Source organism: Lepisma saccharinum, chromosome 26, assembly GCF_977018435.1.
Source record: "Lepisma saccharinum chromosome 26, izLepSacc3.1, whole genome shotgun sequence".
NCBI lineage: Eukaryota > Metazoa > Arthropoda > Insecta > Zygentoma > Lepismatidae > Lepisma > Lepisma saccharinum.
The window spans coordinates 45,882,814-45,896,490 of record NC_139254.1 but is presented as its reverse complement, the minus strand read 5'-3'; the positions used below and the strand labels follow the sequence as shown (position 1 = coordinate 45,896,490).

At 39.1% G+C, this 13,677-nt stretch overlaps 1 protein-coding gene across 1 annotated transcript in view; it reads right to left on the bottom strand.

Moving 5' to 3' along the window:
• LOC145979313 (alpha-tocopherol transfer protein-like) overlaps positions 1-13,677 on the bottom strand; it is a 105,533-nt gene that overhangs the window by 30,244 nt on the left and 61,612 nt on the right. The window contains exon 5 of the mRNA XM_083112155.1: positions 4,140-4,250. Within this exon, the coding sequence (XP_082968281.1) occupies positions 4,140-4,250 (111 nt within the window). The remainder of the gene's footprint in view (positions 1-4,139; positions 4,251-13,677) is intronic.

The following is a 13,677-nucleotide window of genomic DNA, read 5'->3' as shown; positions in this document are numbered from 1 at the left end:
CATGGCTTTTCCATCTCACGAGTGGAAGAGAGAAAGACACTTCACAAAGCAAGCAGGGTATTTTTACAATTTCATTTTGCGTGATTTGAGAAATATGGATACGAGAATTTGTTAAATTAAAAAATCTATGCTGTGGGATTGTCATTGTTTAAACTTTACGTTCAGTACTAATATCATCTGTGGTGTAGCGGTAACGTGCTCGACTTGTGTGACAAGGTCGTAAGATCTATGTATATAAGATTATATCTTCTTTAATATTGTGACTAATTATATTTTAAAAGCAAAGATTAAAGCGATAACAGAGGTTAGCAAGGGAATCCCAAAGTACGGTTCAGACAACGTATCTTAAGTTTGGTGTAGGAAAAAAAATTATCAGAATTATGTAATGCATTGCCAAAGTTGAAAATGATAGTTGGGCTTTTCTATTGACCATATATTCGTTTAGTGATGAACTTGCTAAAAGGACCATGTCAGGAAAGTTAGATTTATAAGTTATGATAGCAGATGCATTTAAAGTTCACTAAACAACAAGGAAGGATAAACATAAGGCATAAAATTAAGTAAAATGTAACAAGCAGGGCCAAAAGTACTGAAAATGACCTAAAAGCCAAAAGAAGGCCGACAAAAGTAAAGAAATATCGTTTTCTGGTTCTAGCTGAAGGCAAACGGACTGATATTCGGTTTAGCATTGTTGGGTAGGCTCAGAAAAGAAAATTATTCTTCATCAACTTCCGAGCCATTGTCAGCACATTCCTTGTTTGACCAAATACTATCTGTTGGAATACGACAACATTTTAGATATTTTTGGATCCAAATTGATGAATGTTAGTGCCAGAAATAAGAAACAAATACAATGAGCTGCTAGAAACATTCGTCGATTTCAACACCGAATTATTTTTTGCGTAAACATTCTGAAATAAAATCATTCAACTTAATTACTAAACTCCATGCTCAATGTATCTGATGCATATCTAAAAGAAACATTGGAGAGCTTTGGTTTTGAACCCGAAACCTTAATTACACTGGTCAACATGAAATTTGTTACAAGGAATGTGAATGTTGTTCTAAGGTAAGTCGGTGGTGCTGAATTCGAAAATGAAATCCGTTTTTTCCTATCGGGCTCAGTTTTCTTGTTACACACTAACCTGTACCTAATGCAATGCGTGAAAATTCGTCCTATTGGGCTGTGGCTTAACCTATATTTACTCCACAGATATTGTTGAATAACAGTCATTATATGACCATAGAATGACCAGCACGTTCCTAAGGCCAGGGACCTTTCTCCAATTGGTACAAACCAAATCGTGAATAAGAGAGAGGCATGGCAACGCTGTCGATGAGTCATGCCCGAACACGTAGAATCGCAGTGTTGTTTGTTGTCACGTGCGTCTCAGCATTGTGAGTTCTGACAGAGTGGGAAGTGACTGCCTTTGATTAGGTTGTGATTCGAAGTTTCAGAAGTCGTGTGTAGTGTTAGTGCATAAGAAAATGCCTCGTACCTGAGTAAATAGCCCCAATTCGTTTTGTTATATATGTGGAGAGTTGACATTTAAGTCACAAAAGCGACGAATTACCCTTCTTATAAAGAAGTGCTACGAACTTTATTTTGGGTGTAAAGTTGGGGACCAAGACAAAACATGGGCTCCCCACATATGCTGTTTGACCTGTGTTACACTTCTGACAAGCTGGTTAAAAGGATCACGTCACATGTCGTTTGCTGTTCCCATGGTTTGGAGGGAACAGAACCATCTGATCACACAACAGACTGTTATTTCTGCCTGACCAAAATAGCTGGAATCACGTCGAAAACAAGGAACACTGTGCAGTACCCAAATTTACTATCAGCCATGAGACCTGTATGTTACAATGAAGAATTGCCGGTACCAAAGCCTCCTGAGAATGTGAGTGAAGATGATGGTCGTGACCAACACGGGGAAGAAAGTGCAAGAGGTGATGAAACTGTCGACCCAACATTTAAAGTGCCCGGTTCATCAATGGAGCCACACTTATTGTCACAAGGGGATCTGAACGATCTTACGCGGGATTTAAATTTGTCTAAGCAACAGTCTGAACTTTTAGCATCGCGACTGAAAGGTTGGAATCTCCTCGCTTGCGATACGAAAGTGTGTTTTTTTCGTGACCGTCATACAATTTTCTCAGAATATTTCTCCCACGAAAGAGACATGGTTTTTTGTAATGACATCTCATCCATTATGGATTGTCTTGGCCATGAATACAGTTCACACGATTGGCATCTTTTCATCGATTCCAGCAAAGTTAGTATGAAAGCTGTACTTCTCCATAATGGAAACAAATTCCCATCAGTACCAATTGCTCATGCTGTTAACATGAAGGAGACGTATGAGAACTTGAAACAGCTTCTGAAAAATATCCAATATGAGAAATACAAATGGAATATATGCGGAGATCTGAAGGTTATTGCAATTCTGCTTGGCATGCAGCTTGGGTACACAAAGCATTGCTGCTTCTTATGCGAGTGGGACAGCAGAGACAGAAAAAATCACTATTGTGGAAAAAAAAAATGGCCTCTTCGTAGTGAATTAGTGCCTGGACAGAAGAATGTGGCGAACACTCCTCTTGTTGACCCCAATAATGTGTATCTCCCTCCTCTGCACATAAAATTGGGACTAATTAAAAACTTTGTGAAAGCCATGGACAGAACTTCACGTGGATTCATGTACTTGCAACAGAAATTCCCACGAATCAGCGATGCCAAAATTAAAGAAGGAATATTTGTAGGGCCTCAAATAAGGGTATTGATGAATGACGAGAATTTCATTCAACAATTAACAGATGTTGAAAAAATGGCATGGTTGTCTTTTACAAGTGTATGTAAAAACTTTTTAGGCAACCATAAAGCCGAGAAGTATCGCGATATTGTACATGGACTAATTAGATCATACCAACATATGGGATGCAACATGTCTCTAAAATTACATTTCCTGAATGATCACCTGGACTTCTTCCCAACTAACCTTGGTGCCGTTAGTGACGAACACGGTGAACGGTTTCACCAAGACATTGCTCTAATGGAAAAGCGGTATCAAGGCAAATGGAGTGCCGCAATGCTGTCCGACTACTGCTGGACCTTACGAAGAGATGTTTCTGAGGCAAAGTTTTGTAGGAAATCAGGAAGGAAACATTTTTAGGTATGTTTATACACTTTTATGTTACTCATTTACTTCATTCCTTTGTATACTGACACAGATTTATTACCTTTTACGTTTGTAGCACTTTTGTGAAAGCGAGTCCTATAGAACATAGACTGATGTAGGAAAATACAAAAAACATTTTTACAGGAAATCTGAGCCCGATGGAGAAATTCTGAAATGAGATCTGCATTCAGGGGCTCAGCAACTTCTAGAAACAGCTTGTTTTGTTCTTGTAACATTCACAAATATTTTTTTTGTAGACCAGTGGAAAAATATATTTGTGATGCGAGTACTTTACCAACACTCTACAGTATCGCTTGTAGCAATTGCTTTGAAACGAGTTGATTGCTCAAGCTACCACTTTTCTATGCGACGAACAGATTTTCGCTGCCAATTGCGAGATACTTTAATTTTCGCTCATTGCACAACACTTTTCATGGTGTTGTTATATTTTATTTGCATAAACTATTCGTAATTATGTCCTTTTGTGTTCTAACTTGACAGTGATTTCCTCCAGGTGCATCACGAGCGAGTGTAGTGTTTCCAACCTCACAAAAGTCTCTCTGACTCTAATTTTAACATGCCGAATTGCAAGCATTCTCTTAAATTATTTCTCATACTTAAGATTTCCGTATTTTCTCTATTAATATGTTGATCAATTATAGTTTCTGACTTCATATTATTAAAGAGAATGTAAATATTTCACTACAGGGTTTCTCGCCTAGAAGAGTGACCTGGAGTAAAGTTGGCTACTCTCTGCTCGTTCTCGAGAGCTATGTTCCCAAATTAACAATTTCTGGACTTAGAAAACTTTCAGGTCGATGAAGTAACGTTTGGAGAGGTGTACATATATTTGAGCATTTAAAGGCCATCGCAAGCCCCCCCTTATAGGCTTGCTCATCTTCGCCCCTGCGGCACTAGTGCAGGACCTTTGTACTCGTTACTAAATAAATAGACTTAACTCACCCTTTTCCGGAGCTTCTCTTTCACGAAGTTCATTACGAAGTTCACAATTGTTCTAGCAATGGAATTCATTCCCAACAAAAAAATATTATTGAATTGGTTTGGATATCCTTCCTGAAATACGATAAATTTTGTTTACAATTATAATTAATGTACACAAATCTAATATAATAGAACGTAATACTTACCCACACGCATGCATTGTTATCTACTAATCGTTCGGAGCAATAAGCCAGCGTAATCAAAAACAAATGACTTTATGAGCAACGAACGGATTTGTTTTTCACTGTTTTGTACACAGAAAAATAAAACACATTGTGTGTTCTTTTACAAAGTAGTAAAAAATGTGCTCAATATTTAGACAATTTCACGAAAAAATATGGAGTTAAATATGGGCTTAAAAATTTTATAAAAAAACAACCTTTTTTAATAATATAAGACTCTGCACGCTTACAGTTCGCTTACATTGACATTACTTGTAAAAGAACACAAAATGTGTCTTTTTTTCATTTTCTGTTTCCAAAACAGTGAAAAACAAAATTTTGTTGTAAGTGTTCAAAAGTGAATTTCCTTCTGTTGTCTCTTTAGATGGATTTATATTCACTAAAACTGCGTTCAATATCGAAAAATCTAATTGGAGAGTATTTCAAATTTGTCAGTTATTCGCAAGGATTTCACCCAACTGATTCGGTCAAAAGAGAAATGTATTTATTGCACCAATACGGAGTATATGTTGAGAAATGTTCTGAAATATGGAAATAATATGTCAAACTAACCAAAATATGCTAAATATGATCCAAACGTACATAATATATGTACAAACATGGCAAATGAAAACTTAATTTTTCGATACTACATGCCATGATGCGCAAAAAAGTACAAAATATAACAGATTTCAGCTTATATATATATATATATATATGTGTGTGTGTGTGTGTGTGTGTGTGTGTATATAAATCCGTTCCCTATCGGGGTTCCCCGTGGCGCAGTGGTAGCGTCGTGGCCTTGTAATCAAGCGGTCCCTTGTTCGATACCCGGTGGAAGCACATAGTTGTTCGGATCCCACTTTATACTGTAGGTCCAGTCCCGATCAGCCTTCCTGTGCATAAAGTGGACTTAAAACACCAACTCAATCAATCAATCAATATCCGTTCCCTACTACTTCCTCGCTAGTAAATATGTTCAACTCTGCTCGTCCATAGATATACTGACTGTTCATGTGGAACAGCTAATAGTATATCTCGCAGGTGATTTTACTGTACGAACATAAATTTCATCTCATTCATAATAGATAATTTAGCAATCCCCCTGTAAAATGAACTATAGGAACCTGCGCCGATGTAATCTAACGAAAGCACACAAAACTGCATATGTAGAACAGAACACAACATAAAACACAAAAAAAACATTTTCATATAAATCAAGTACACGATATAATATGTAATACTCGCGCACTTTCAACGTGGCTTTCTCCCACGTCTTGTGCCCTCGCGTGTGAGTCTTCATATTTATCTTCTGTAATACATGAATAAATAAACACATATTCGTTAAACTTGAACATTTGAGAAAACAATTAAAAATAATCATTCTTTATTTAAGTTTCCATGGTCAACAATAAATATGGAAACAAAACAGTGTTGGATCTGTAAACATTTGATTAAAACAGTCACCATATACTGCGAGTCCACCGTGGGACTCCAACATTTCGAAAGTGTATTTCTTTTTTCATTTCCGGTCATGCTGTTGTGATTCCAATAGGAGCAGATGCATATACTCAAAAAGTTGACGTCCTAATGTTGTAGTTCGAACTAAAACCACAGTGGCGCGAAAACAATAAATTTCTTCTAAAATGGCGATTCCAGACGAGCGTTGTGTGGTGGTATGAAGAAACAAAATCTATTAGTCAAGTGCCACGAAACTTTCCTCGTGTGTACAAAAAGGACCCTCTGACATTCAAAACTATAAAGAAGTGGCGTGATCAGTTTTTGGCGATCGGCACTGTTGTGAAAGGACATGGTGTGGGAATGTATCATTTTTGTAGAGTCCGTGAAAGACCAAAATGCTACAAAAGGCGCCCATGTGCAAGTACACTGAACTGAATTTTGTGAGTTCTGTGAGTTACATTATCAATTGCATGTATAGTATTGATGGTGCACAAATTTTTCTTTCCACTATATTTGTTTAAAATGTAGGTGTCTCACGGTGGAAATCCTGTAGTTATTTTCGTAATGAGTACTAAGTTGCATGACTTCATCTTATTATGTAAATATCAGTCTTGGGTCAATCCATATGAAGTTATACAACATGGTTGCTTGACCATTTTTTAAAAAGTTTACTTTTTTGTGTGGTGTGAGCTTCGTATGTTGACAGTTCAGAACCACTGTTATTTTATTTTTACTATCACCAATTTGAAGATGGCGGGCATTTTTTTATCATGGCGCACGTCATTTTCTCCATTCCTAAGCATCAGCGGCAACTTTTTTTTCTCAGCTCTGGTAAGTCCTACGACAATGTGTGTAAAATGGCCAATAAGACTGTATCTGAAACTCTGAGTAAATAAAAAAAAATCTGTGATGTTAAGCACATTATAGGCTACAATTACATTTCTGTGTAATTTTCTAAATATTATTCATTCATAATAAATTTTAAGGTGAAAATTGTGTAATTTAATCGCTCAAAATGACATTTTCGGACATTTTTTTTGGGGGGGGAAGGCAGTTTGTTTGCTATGTTAAAATTATTTGAAGCTTGAGACTTTAACATTTTTTTTCTACAGGGTCATAAACATGTACTTTTTGTTAAAAAAATCCAAGTTCAGGGTTAAATATCTCTGGTTGGCAGTTGTTTACAAATTTGAAATTTGTACACAATGCAGTACTCCATGATAAGTAACTTCTGTAAAAATTTTGAGTTTGAGATTCAATTGGTTTAAGAGATACAAAACTCGTGAAAAATTCAATATTTTGCATTAAGTATGGTATGCCTAATTTCATTTCTTATTAACATTTTCTGTTGAAATTCTGCAAACTGTAATTTGGAATGTCAATCAACAACATTACAATCCTGAAATGGATCTACAATAAAGTATATATACGAGGGCGTGCTGAAAAGTAAATCTTCCTATGTTTTTATTTTCTTTGTTACCTTGTAAACGCATTTTGGATTTTGAGCAACCATACATTGCACTTATAAGACTTTCCCGCTTCTCCATTGAAGGTTTCAAATTTCTATCTCCAGGGGGTGCTGAACTATTGCGAGGAAAATGGCAGCATGTAACCATGCAATGTTGGTGAATCGCCTGAAGTAGCGTGCAGTGATCGAGTTTCTAACCGCAAGAAAATGTGCTACAAATTGACATTCATGTGAGACTGAGGGAATTTTATGGGGATGAATGTGTAGACATCAGTACTGTGCGATCTTGAGTTTATCATGCTCTTAAAGAAAACCCCAGCTGAAGAAATCTCAGCATTTTGAGAGAATGGAGTGAAAGGCCACGAACTGTAAGGTCATCAGTGTGACACACAATGTGAAATCGAATCATCTGCATTGTTGTTGATCTCAAGATATGAGGGGAAAATGTCGCATTTCGTCCTTGAAAATGGACGTTTCTAGGAACGTTAGATTTGATTTAATTTGTTTTACTTTACTTCGCTTTTTGTACCACCTTTGGCTAATTTGTGAAGATGGGAATGAGGGAAGATATGATGAAATTGATGAATGGACACTTACAAATATCCATGCCCAGGCCAGGATTCGAACCCGGGACCCCTAGCGTCGTAGCGCGATGTGCTAACCACTCCGCCACAGGGGCCGGCTAGGGACGTTAGAAAATGGCATTTTCACATTCAAGAAAGAAGTGAGTTTTTTCTTTAATTTTGTCTTTGTTTTGAGAATATTTCTCAGGGCTTATTTCTTGGAAAAAATTTACACCAGTGAACCATTGGTGAGATTGGGGACACGTTCTGTGCGCTCTCATGTTAGGGACAGGGTTCCTCAATGCTCTTAAATTTTTGAAAATGTCAGCATATATTATGGGAGGGAGATAAACAAGTAACTGCGTTCGCTTGTTTCAAAAGTTTAGAACGTAATGCCATGTGTGTACGTGCTCTAACATTGTACAAGTACTCAAAATAGTTTTGTCTGTTTTCTTATAGTATTAAACTGGGAAAGTACTGTCCGTTTCAAATCAGTTAGGTGTCTTACATGCATTAGCGACCCTAAATTGCAAAGGCATGTTTACATTTTTAAGAATAATTGGCTCGGGTGCAAAACATGATAAGTGGCATTTTGATCATTTCGGAGTTCATTAAGAAAAAAGGTTAGTAGACGCTTTTAGATAAATTGTTCTTGTGTTGTGTTTACCAATTTCAGAAGTCTCCACTGAGCCCAATGCAAATTGTATGGGCAATTTCACCCAAAAATTGAAGGATGGCACATTTTACTTTGTAACTCAAAAATTACCAAAATGTCGCTTACCATGGTTTACGCCATAGCCCTTCAATTGTATTCCGTCATTTCCGGTAATCCCCACTTTGACTTTCAAACAATAGCAGCTTCTGCCTATTCACACATTCGCACGTGCACACCAAAAATAAATCTGTAATGGAAATCATTATTATCATACTTATTCATTGAACTCTGTCTCCTTCGAAACATTAAGTGTTCCCACGCCGCTTCACCAAGAGAGGTGGTGGAGAAGCCTGCGATCAGTGATATCAACCCCCGTAGACCGAGGCTCGCTCACACTATACGAGTTTCGTTCCCTCTGACGCTGTTACAGCAGTTGCGTGGAGAACGCTGATTGGGTCTTCTGGCTTTGGGGCCGTGCCTGGACATTTTGCATCATAAGGAAACCCCATGAAACAGCAGTCGGTGTGTTAGCAAATATAGTGTTGCAAACCCATTCCATTCGAGACGGTGTGACGGAGTCGAAGGAACCCATGCATCATTGCAAATTGAGTTTTCCTTTTATTTTTATATTTTTTTAGAAAAGGGAAGTTTCGATTGTACAGGGTGAGGCAGTCAAACGGGAAGATTTAAAAAATTCACAATAAATGGAGACAATAAATTTTTATTTTTATTTTTTGGACAGGAATGTACTGTACATGAGTGGAAATTACTAGTGTACCGAAAATATGTGCATTTCTTGAATATGGTGTCAGCAAGATGGCGTCCTTGGTCTTGCACACATTGTCGGAGTCTCAGAGTAAATCCGCCCATGACGTTGCGTAGCATCTTCAACGGAATGTTGTGGATCTCTTGCCGTATTATCTCCTTCAAATTTTCCCTGGTTCTTGGAGGGTTGTCCATGAATACTTTGGGTTTGAGGTGACCCCAAAGAAAAAAGTCCGGAGCTGGCAAGTCGGGTGAACGAGCAGACCACGGAATATCGCCGAATCTGATGATGAGACGACCGTCAAAAATGTGAGTCTAAGCACATCCATAGACTCTGGCAGTATGGCTACTTGCACCAACTTGCTCGAAGAGTGTTTCTTCATCTGGGTCATAGTCATCGAAGGCAGGCAGGAAAAAGTTTATCAACATGTCAGCATAACGTCTAGAGTTTACCGCCACCGTGTTACCGTGTTACCGTGTTACCGTGTTTATTTCGAAAAACTAGGGGCCGATGATTCCACGAGATCATAATGCACAGCACACTGTTACTTTTTCTGAGTGGAATCCACAACATTCCGTTCAAGATGCTACTCAACGTCATGGGCGGATTTACTCTGAGACTACGACAATGTTTGCAAACCTAAAGAACGCCATCTTACTGACACCATATTAAAGAAATGAACATTTTTCAGGTACACCAGCAATTTCCACTCATGTACAGTACATTCATATTAAAAAAAAATACATAATATTTGCTCTCTCTTGTAGTTATCTTCGGTAAAGGCATGCACCTTTATTTATTCTATATGATGGTTGGGTGTATTTTGCATATTTATTTTTGGTATACTTGAGATGCTTGTTAATTTATGGTTTTATATCAATTTCATGTTTGAAGGTTGTAAATTTTTTTGTGAGGTAGGAGATATTTGTAGTGATCTTCAGTAAAAAGCTTGTTTATTATTCATAAATTACCGAAAAATCCTACAAGTCTCAACACCAAGTGTTGTTTTGCGGTTGTCCGCTCAGGTCTTGACAATGGAGGTTATATAAATGTCCCCCTCCGATTTCCATGAAACTTGGCAGGTGTGTAGCGGGGCCCAAAGGAAGAAATACGTGTTTTTTTGTTTCGGTTAAAAAACTGTTTTAGGGGGCGAAACCTCCCCTCTAATGTCAAGATGAGGACAAATTGAAGTTGGGATCTGACCGCTGTGTCCCACTCCGATTTCCATGAAACTTGGCAGGTGTATAGAGGGGCTCAAAGGAAGAAATTCTTTTTTTTTTCGGCCAAAAAACTGTTTTCGGGTTCAAAACCCCCTCAAATATCAAGATGAGGACAAATTTAAGTGGGGATCTGACCTCTGTGTCCCCCTCCGATTTCCATGAAACGTGGCAGGTGTATAGATGGGCACAAAGGAAGAAATACGTGTTTTTTTGTTTCGGCTAAAAACTGGCAGATACACAAGTGGAGCATTTGAGATATGAAGTGCATGTCACTGGGAAACGCAGCTATCACCGACGAGACGAAGAAAGGCAAATATGCAACGCGAGAGCATACAATGTGACAAAATGCGTTACATAAAATGTTACATGCTTGACACAAATAATGTGCAACGCACCTACCACGACGTATCACCTATGGGCAGTCTGTCATGAGATACCTCACAAGCAGAGGAGATAAGAGTAAGGAAACGTGAAATGGTGCCAGGAGGCCACAGTTAAACACAATTATCCGGTGTGCTGTAGTGGGATGGTATGCACGATAACACATCATGAATCCAAATTCCGTATGTGTGACCCCGTATATAAAGGCTCACAGAAGAAAATAAGGACAATCATTCTGTATGGAGGTACCATGTTGAATGTAATGAATGTGGTCACACTTTTAATACAGGCATTTAACGCCAGTAGCCCATCTCCTTTAACAGCAGAGGAGGCATATGTCGCAGACATTGTGAAGGACGTCATTGAAAGATGTACCGAAGATCCTGCGTACATCGTTGAATTTGTTACTTCCTTGGACTTTGACCAGCAAGACGATACGTATGCACACGCTTTGGAAGATACAGATGATGACACGGAAGAAGACTATAACGACCATTGTTCACCACATACTGTATCCATTGGATATAAACGAAGAGCAGTTGACTTTTGGAGGAGTGGACAGAAGCGACGTTTGTCTCTGACCACCGTGCAAAATCAGTATAAGAAGGTTTCCTCAACACGGCAACTACGAAGATGGGAAGAGCAGGTACGTGCAGGAGGAACACGGAAAGAAAAGCTGTATCAGGTTTCCAAAAACGTTTTAGAAAACTTTAGTGATGCCGTGCAAGCACAGGTTCCAATTCACGATATTGATATTAGGAGATGGGCTCTGCAAACTAAAGCTGAATTGGACCTTCCTCGTTTTACAGTCACGGTTTTGGATTGTGAAATTTAAGAAAACACATCACATCGTTTCCCGGAAGGTCACCAAATTCATTTACAAGCACATCTGCTGGCAAGGGGGAACATGTTCAGAACGAACGTGACGGCTTTGTGAATACTGTTAATCATGTATTGCACAGTACTCTGTCTGAAATGTGTTTAACTCTGATCAAAGTGGTTTAATTTAGAAATACACAGTGGTCGCACCCTAGCTATTAAGGGAACGAAGAAACTGGAAAATATCGTGCAATCTGTTGCTTCCACAACACATAGCTACACCATTCAACCAATTATTTCGGCCGCGGGAGAGGTGTTGTCTCCTCTGAAGGAATCTGAAGGTACCATTGGACCGTATGTCAACCGAACACTGTTCCGTCCAGCAAATGTGTTCATTGCAGCCTCTACATCGGGGAAACTGACAACAAATCACTTTAAGACCTGGCTCAAGGAGTTGTACTTCCCAAACACAGGTGATTTCGGTGCTCTGCTATTGGATTCGTGGAGTGGACATAGTGATATTGTTATGCGAGAGGTGACACCACGGGACAAAAACATTACTCTGTTGACAATACCTAAAGGATTGACTGGCACTCTCCAACCTTTAGATGTGTATGGATTTAGGATTTGGAAAAATTTCGTTGGACTGTTTTCCGATCTTGTCCTGTTACTACACAGTGACATTAATCTCCACCTACGCAATAACATTAGCAAACTACAATCACTCACACATAACAAGTTGTACTCACCCAGGTTTCGACACGTCTTCCAATACGCACTTTATAAGAGTGGGTATCTTCCCGAAAGGCCACCGCCATTTGAGAATCCGGTGGCATTCTGTTTTGGTGGTGACAGTAATCCGATATGTGATGTTTGTGGTGCAGTGGTAGTAATCAGATGTGCATGGTGTAACCGAACATTATGTTTAAATCATTTTTTAGGAGTACCATTACTGTGACGAGTATGTACATTGATACCGTGGAAGTAACAATGGGGGCGGTTTTCAATGTGATGCATGGGTGCTTGTCCTTACTTTGTGTTGGCAGATCGGTTACCATAACGTTGTTTCGTGTTACTTTCTGATGGTATTAAATGTTTTATACATGCCGTGTGTTTATCTGTGGAACTATCCTCTTGTGTCCTTGGCTATGGATATCACCTATATGATATCTAGGTCATGCTTGATAGGGTTATGGTTCCCGTGTGAGGCTATTTTGATGCTCCATTACCCTGCTCTGGTCCGTCTATTGTTATGCCCATCCCTATCCGGGAACAACGGTGTCTATGAATTCGGCATCTCTCTGCAATTGCACTGCGTTTGGTACCGACAATCCTACAGTTTTGTGCTGTGTGTGTTCCAATTATATGAGCGTGTTCATCCTATGCCAGATTTACATGGTTTCGGGGTCAGATCCCCACTCCAATTTGTCCTCAACTTGACATTTGGGGGGGGGGGTTGCCCCCTAAAACTGTTTTTTAGCCGAAACAAAAAACACGTATTTCTTCCTTTGGGCCCCTCTATACACCTGCCAAGTTTCATGGAAATCGGAGAGGGACGCAGGGGTCAGATCCCCACTTCAATTTGTCCTCATCTTGACATTAGAGGGGAGGTTTTGCACCCGAAAACTGTTTTTTAGCCGAAACAAAAAAAACACGTATTTCTTCCTTTGGCCCCTCTCTACACCTTCCACGTTTCATGGAAATCGGAGGGCGACACTTAGATAACCTCCCTTGTGAGTAAAAAGTTGTGTAGTTTCTGCAACACGCAACAGAGGGCAGTTCCTCTGTGCTTCTCCTCTTGTCGTCGTAATCACGCCACCTGGAGTATGACGTAACTGGATGTTATGTAAGAAGGTAACCGAAGCAGCACAGTATGAATTCACGGACAGTTGAAATCGAGCAGCGGCAGCGCTGAGTTGAAATTGCCTTCGGGTTAATCTTGTGTGGTATCGTAGTGGTCTTGCCTCTCTCGGCATACAGGATTACCAGGGATTATGTATTATGT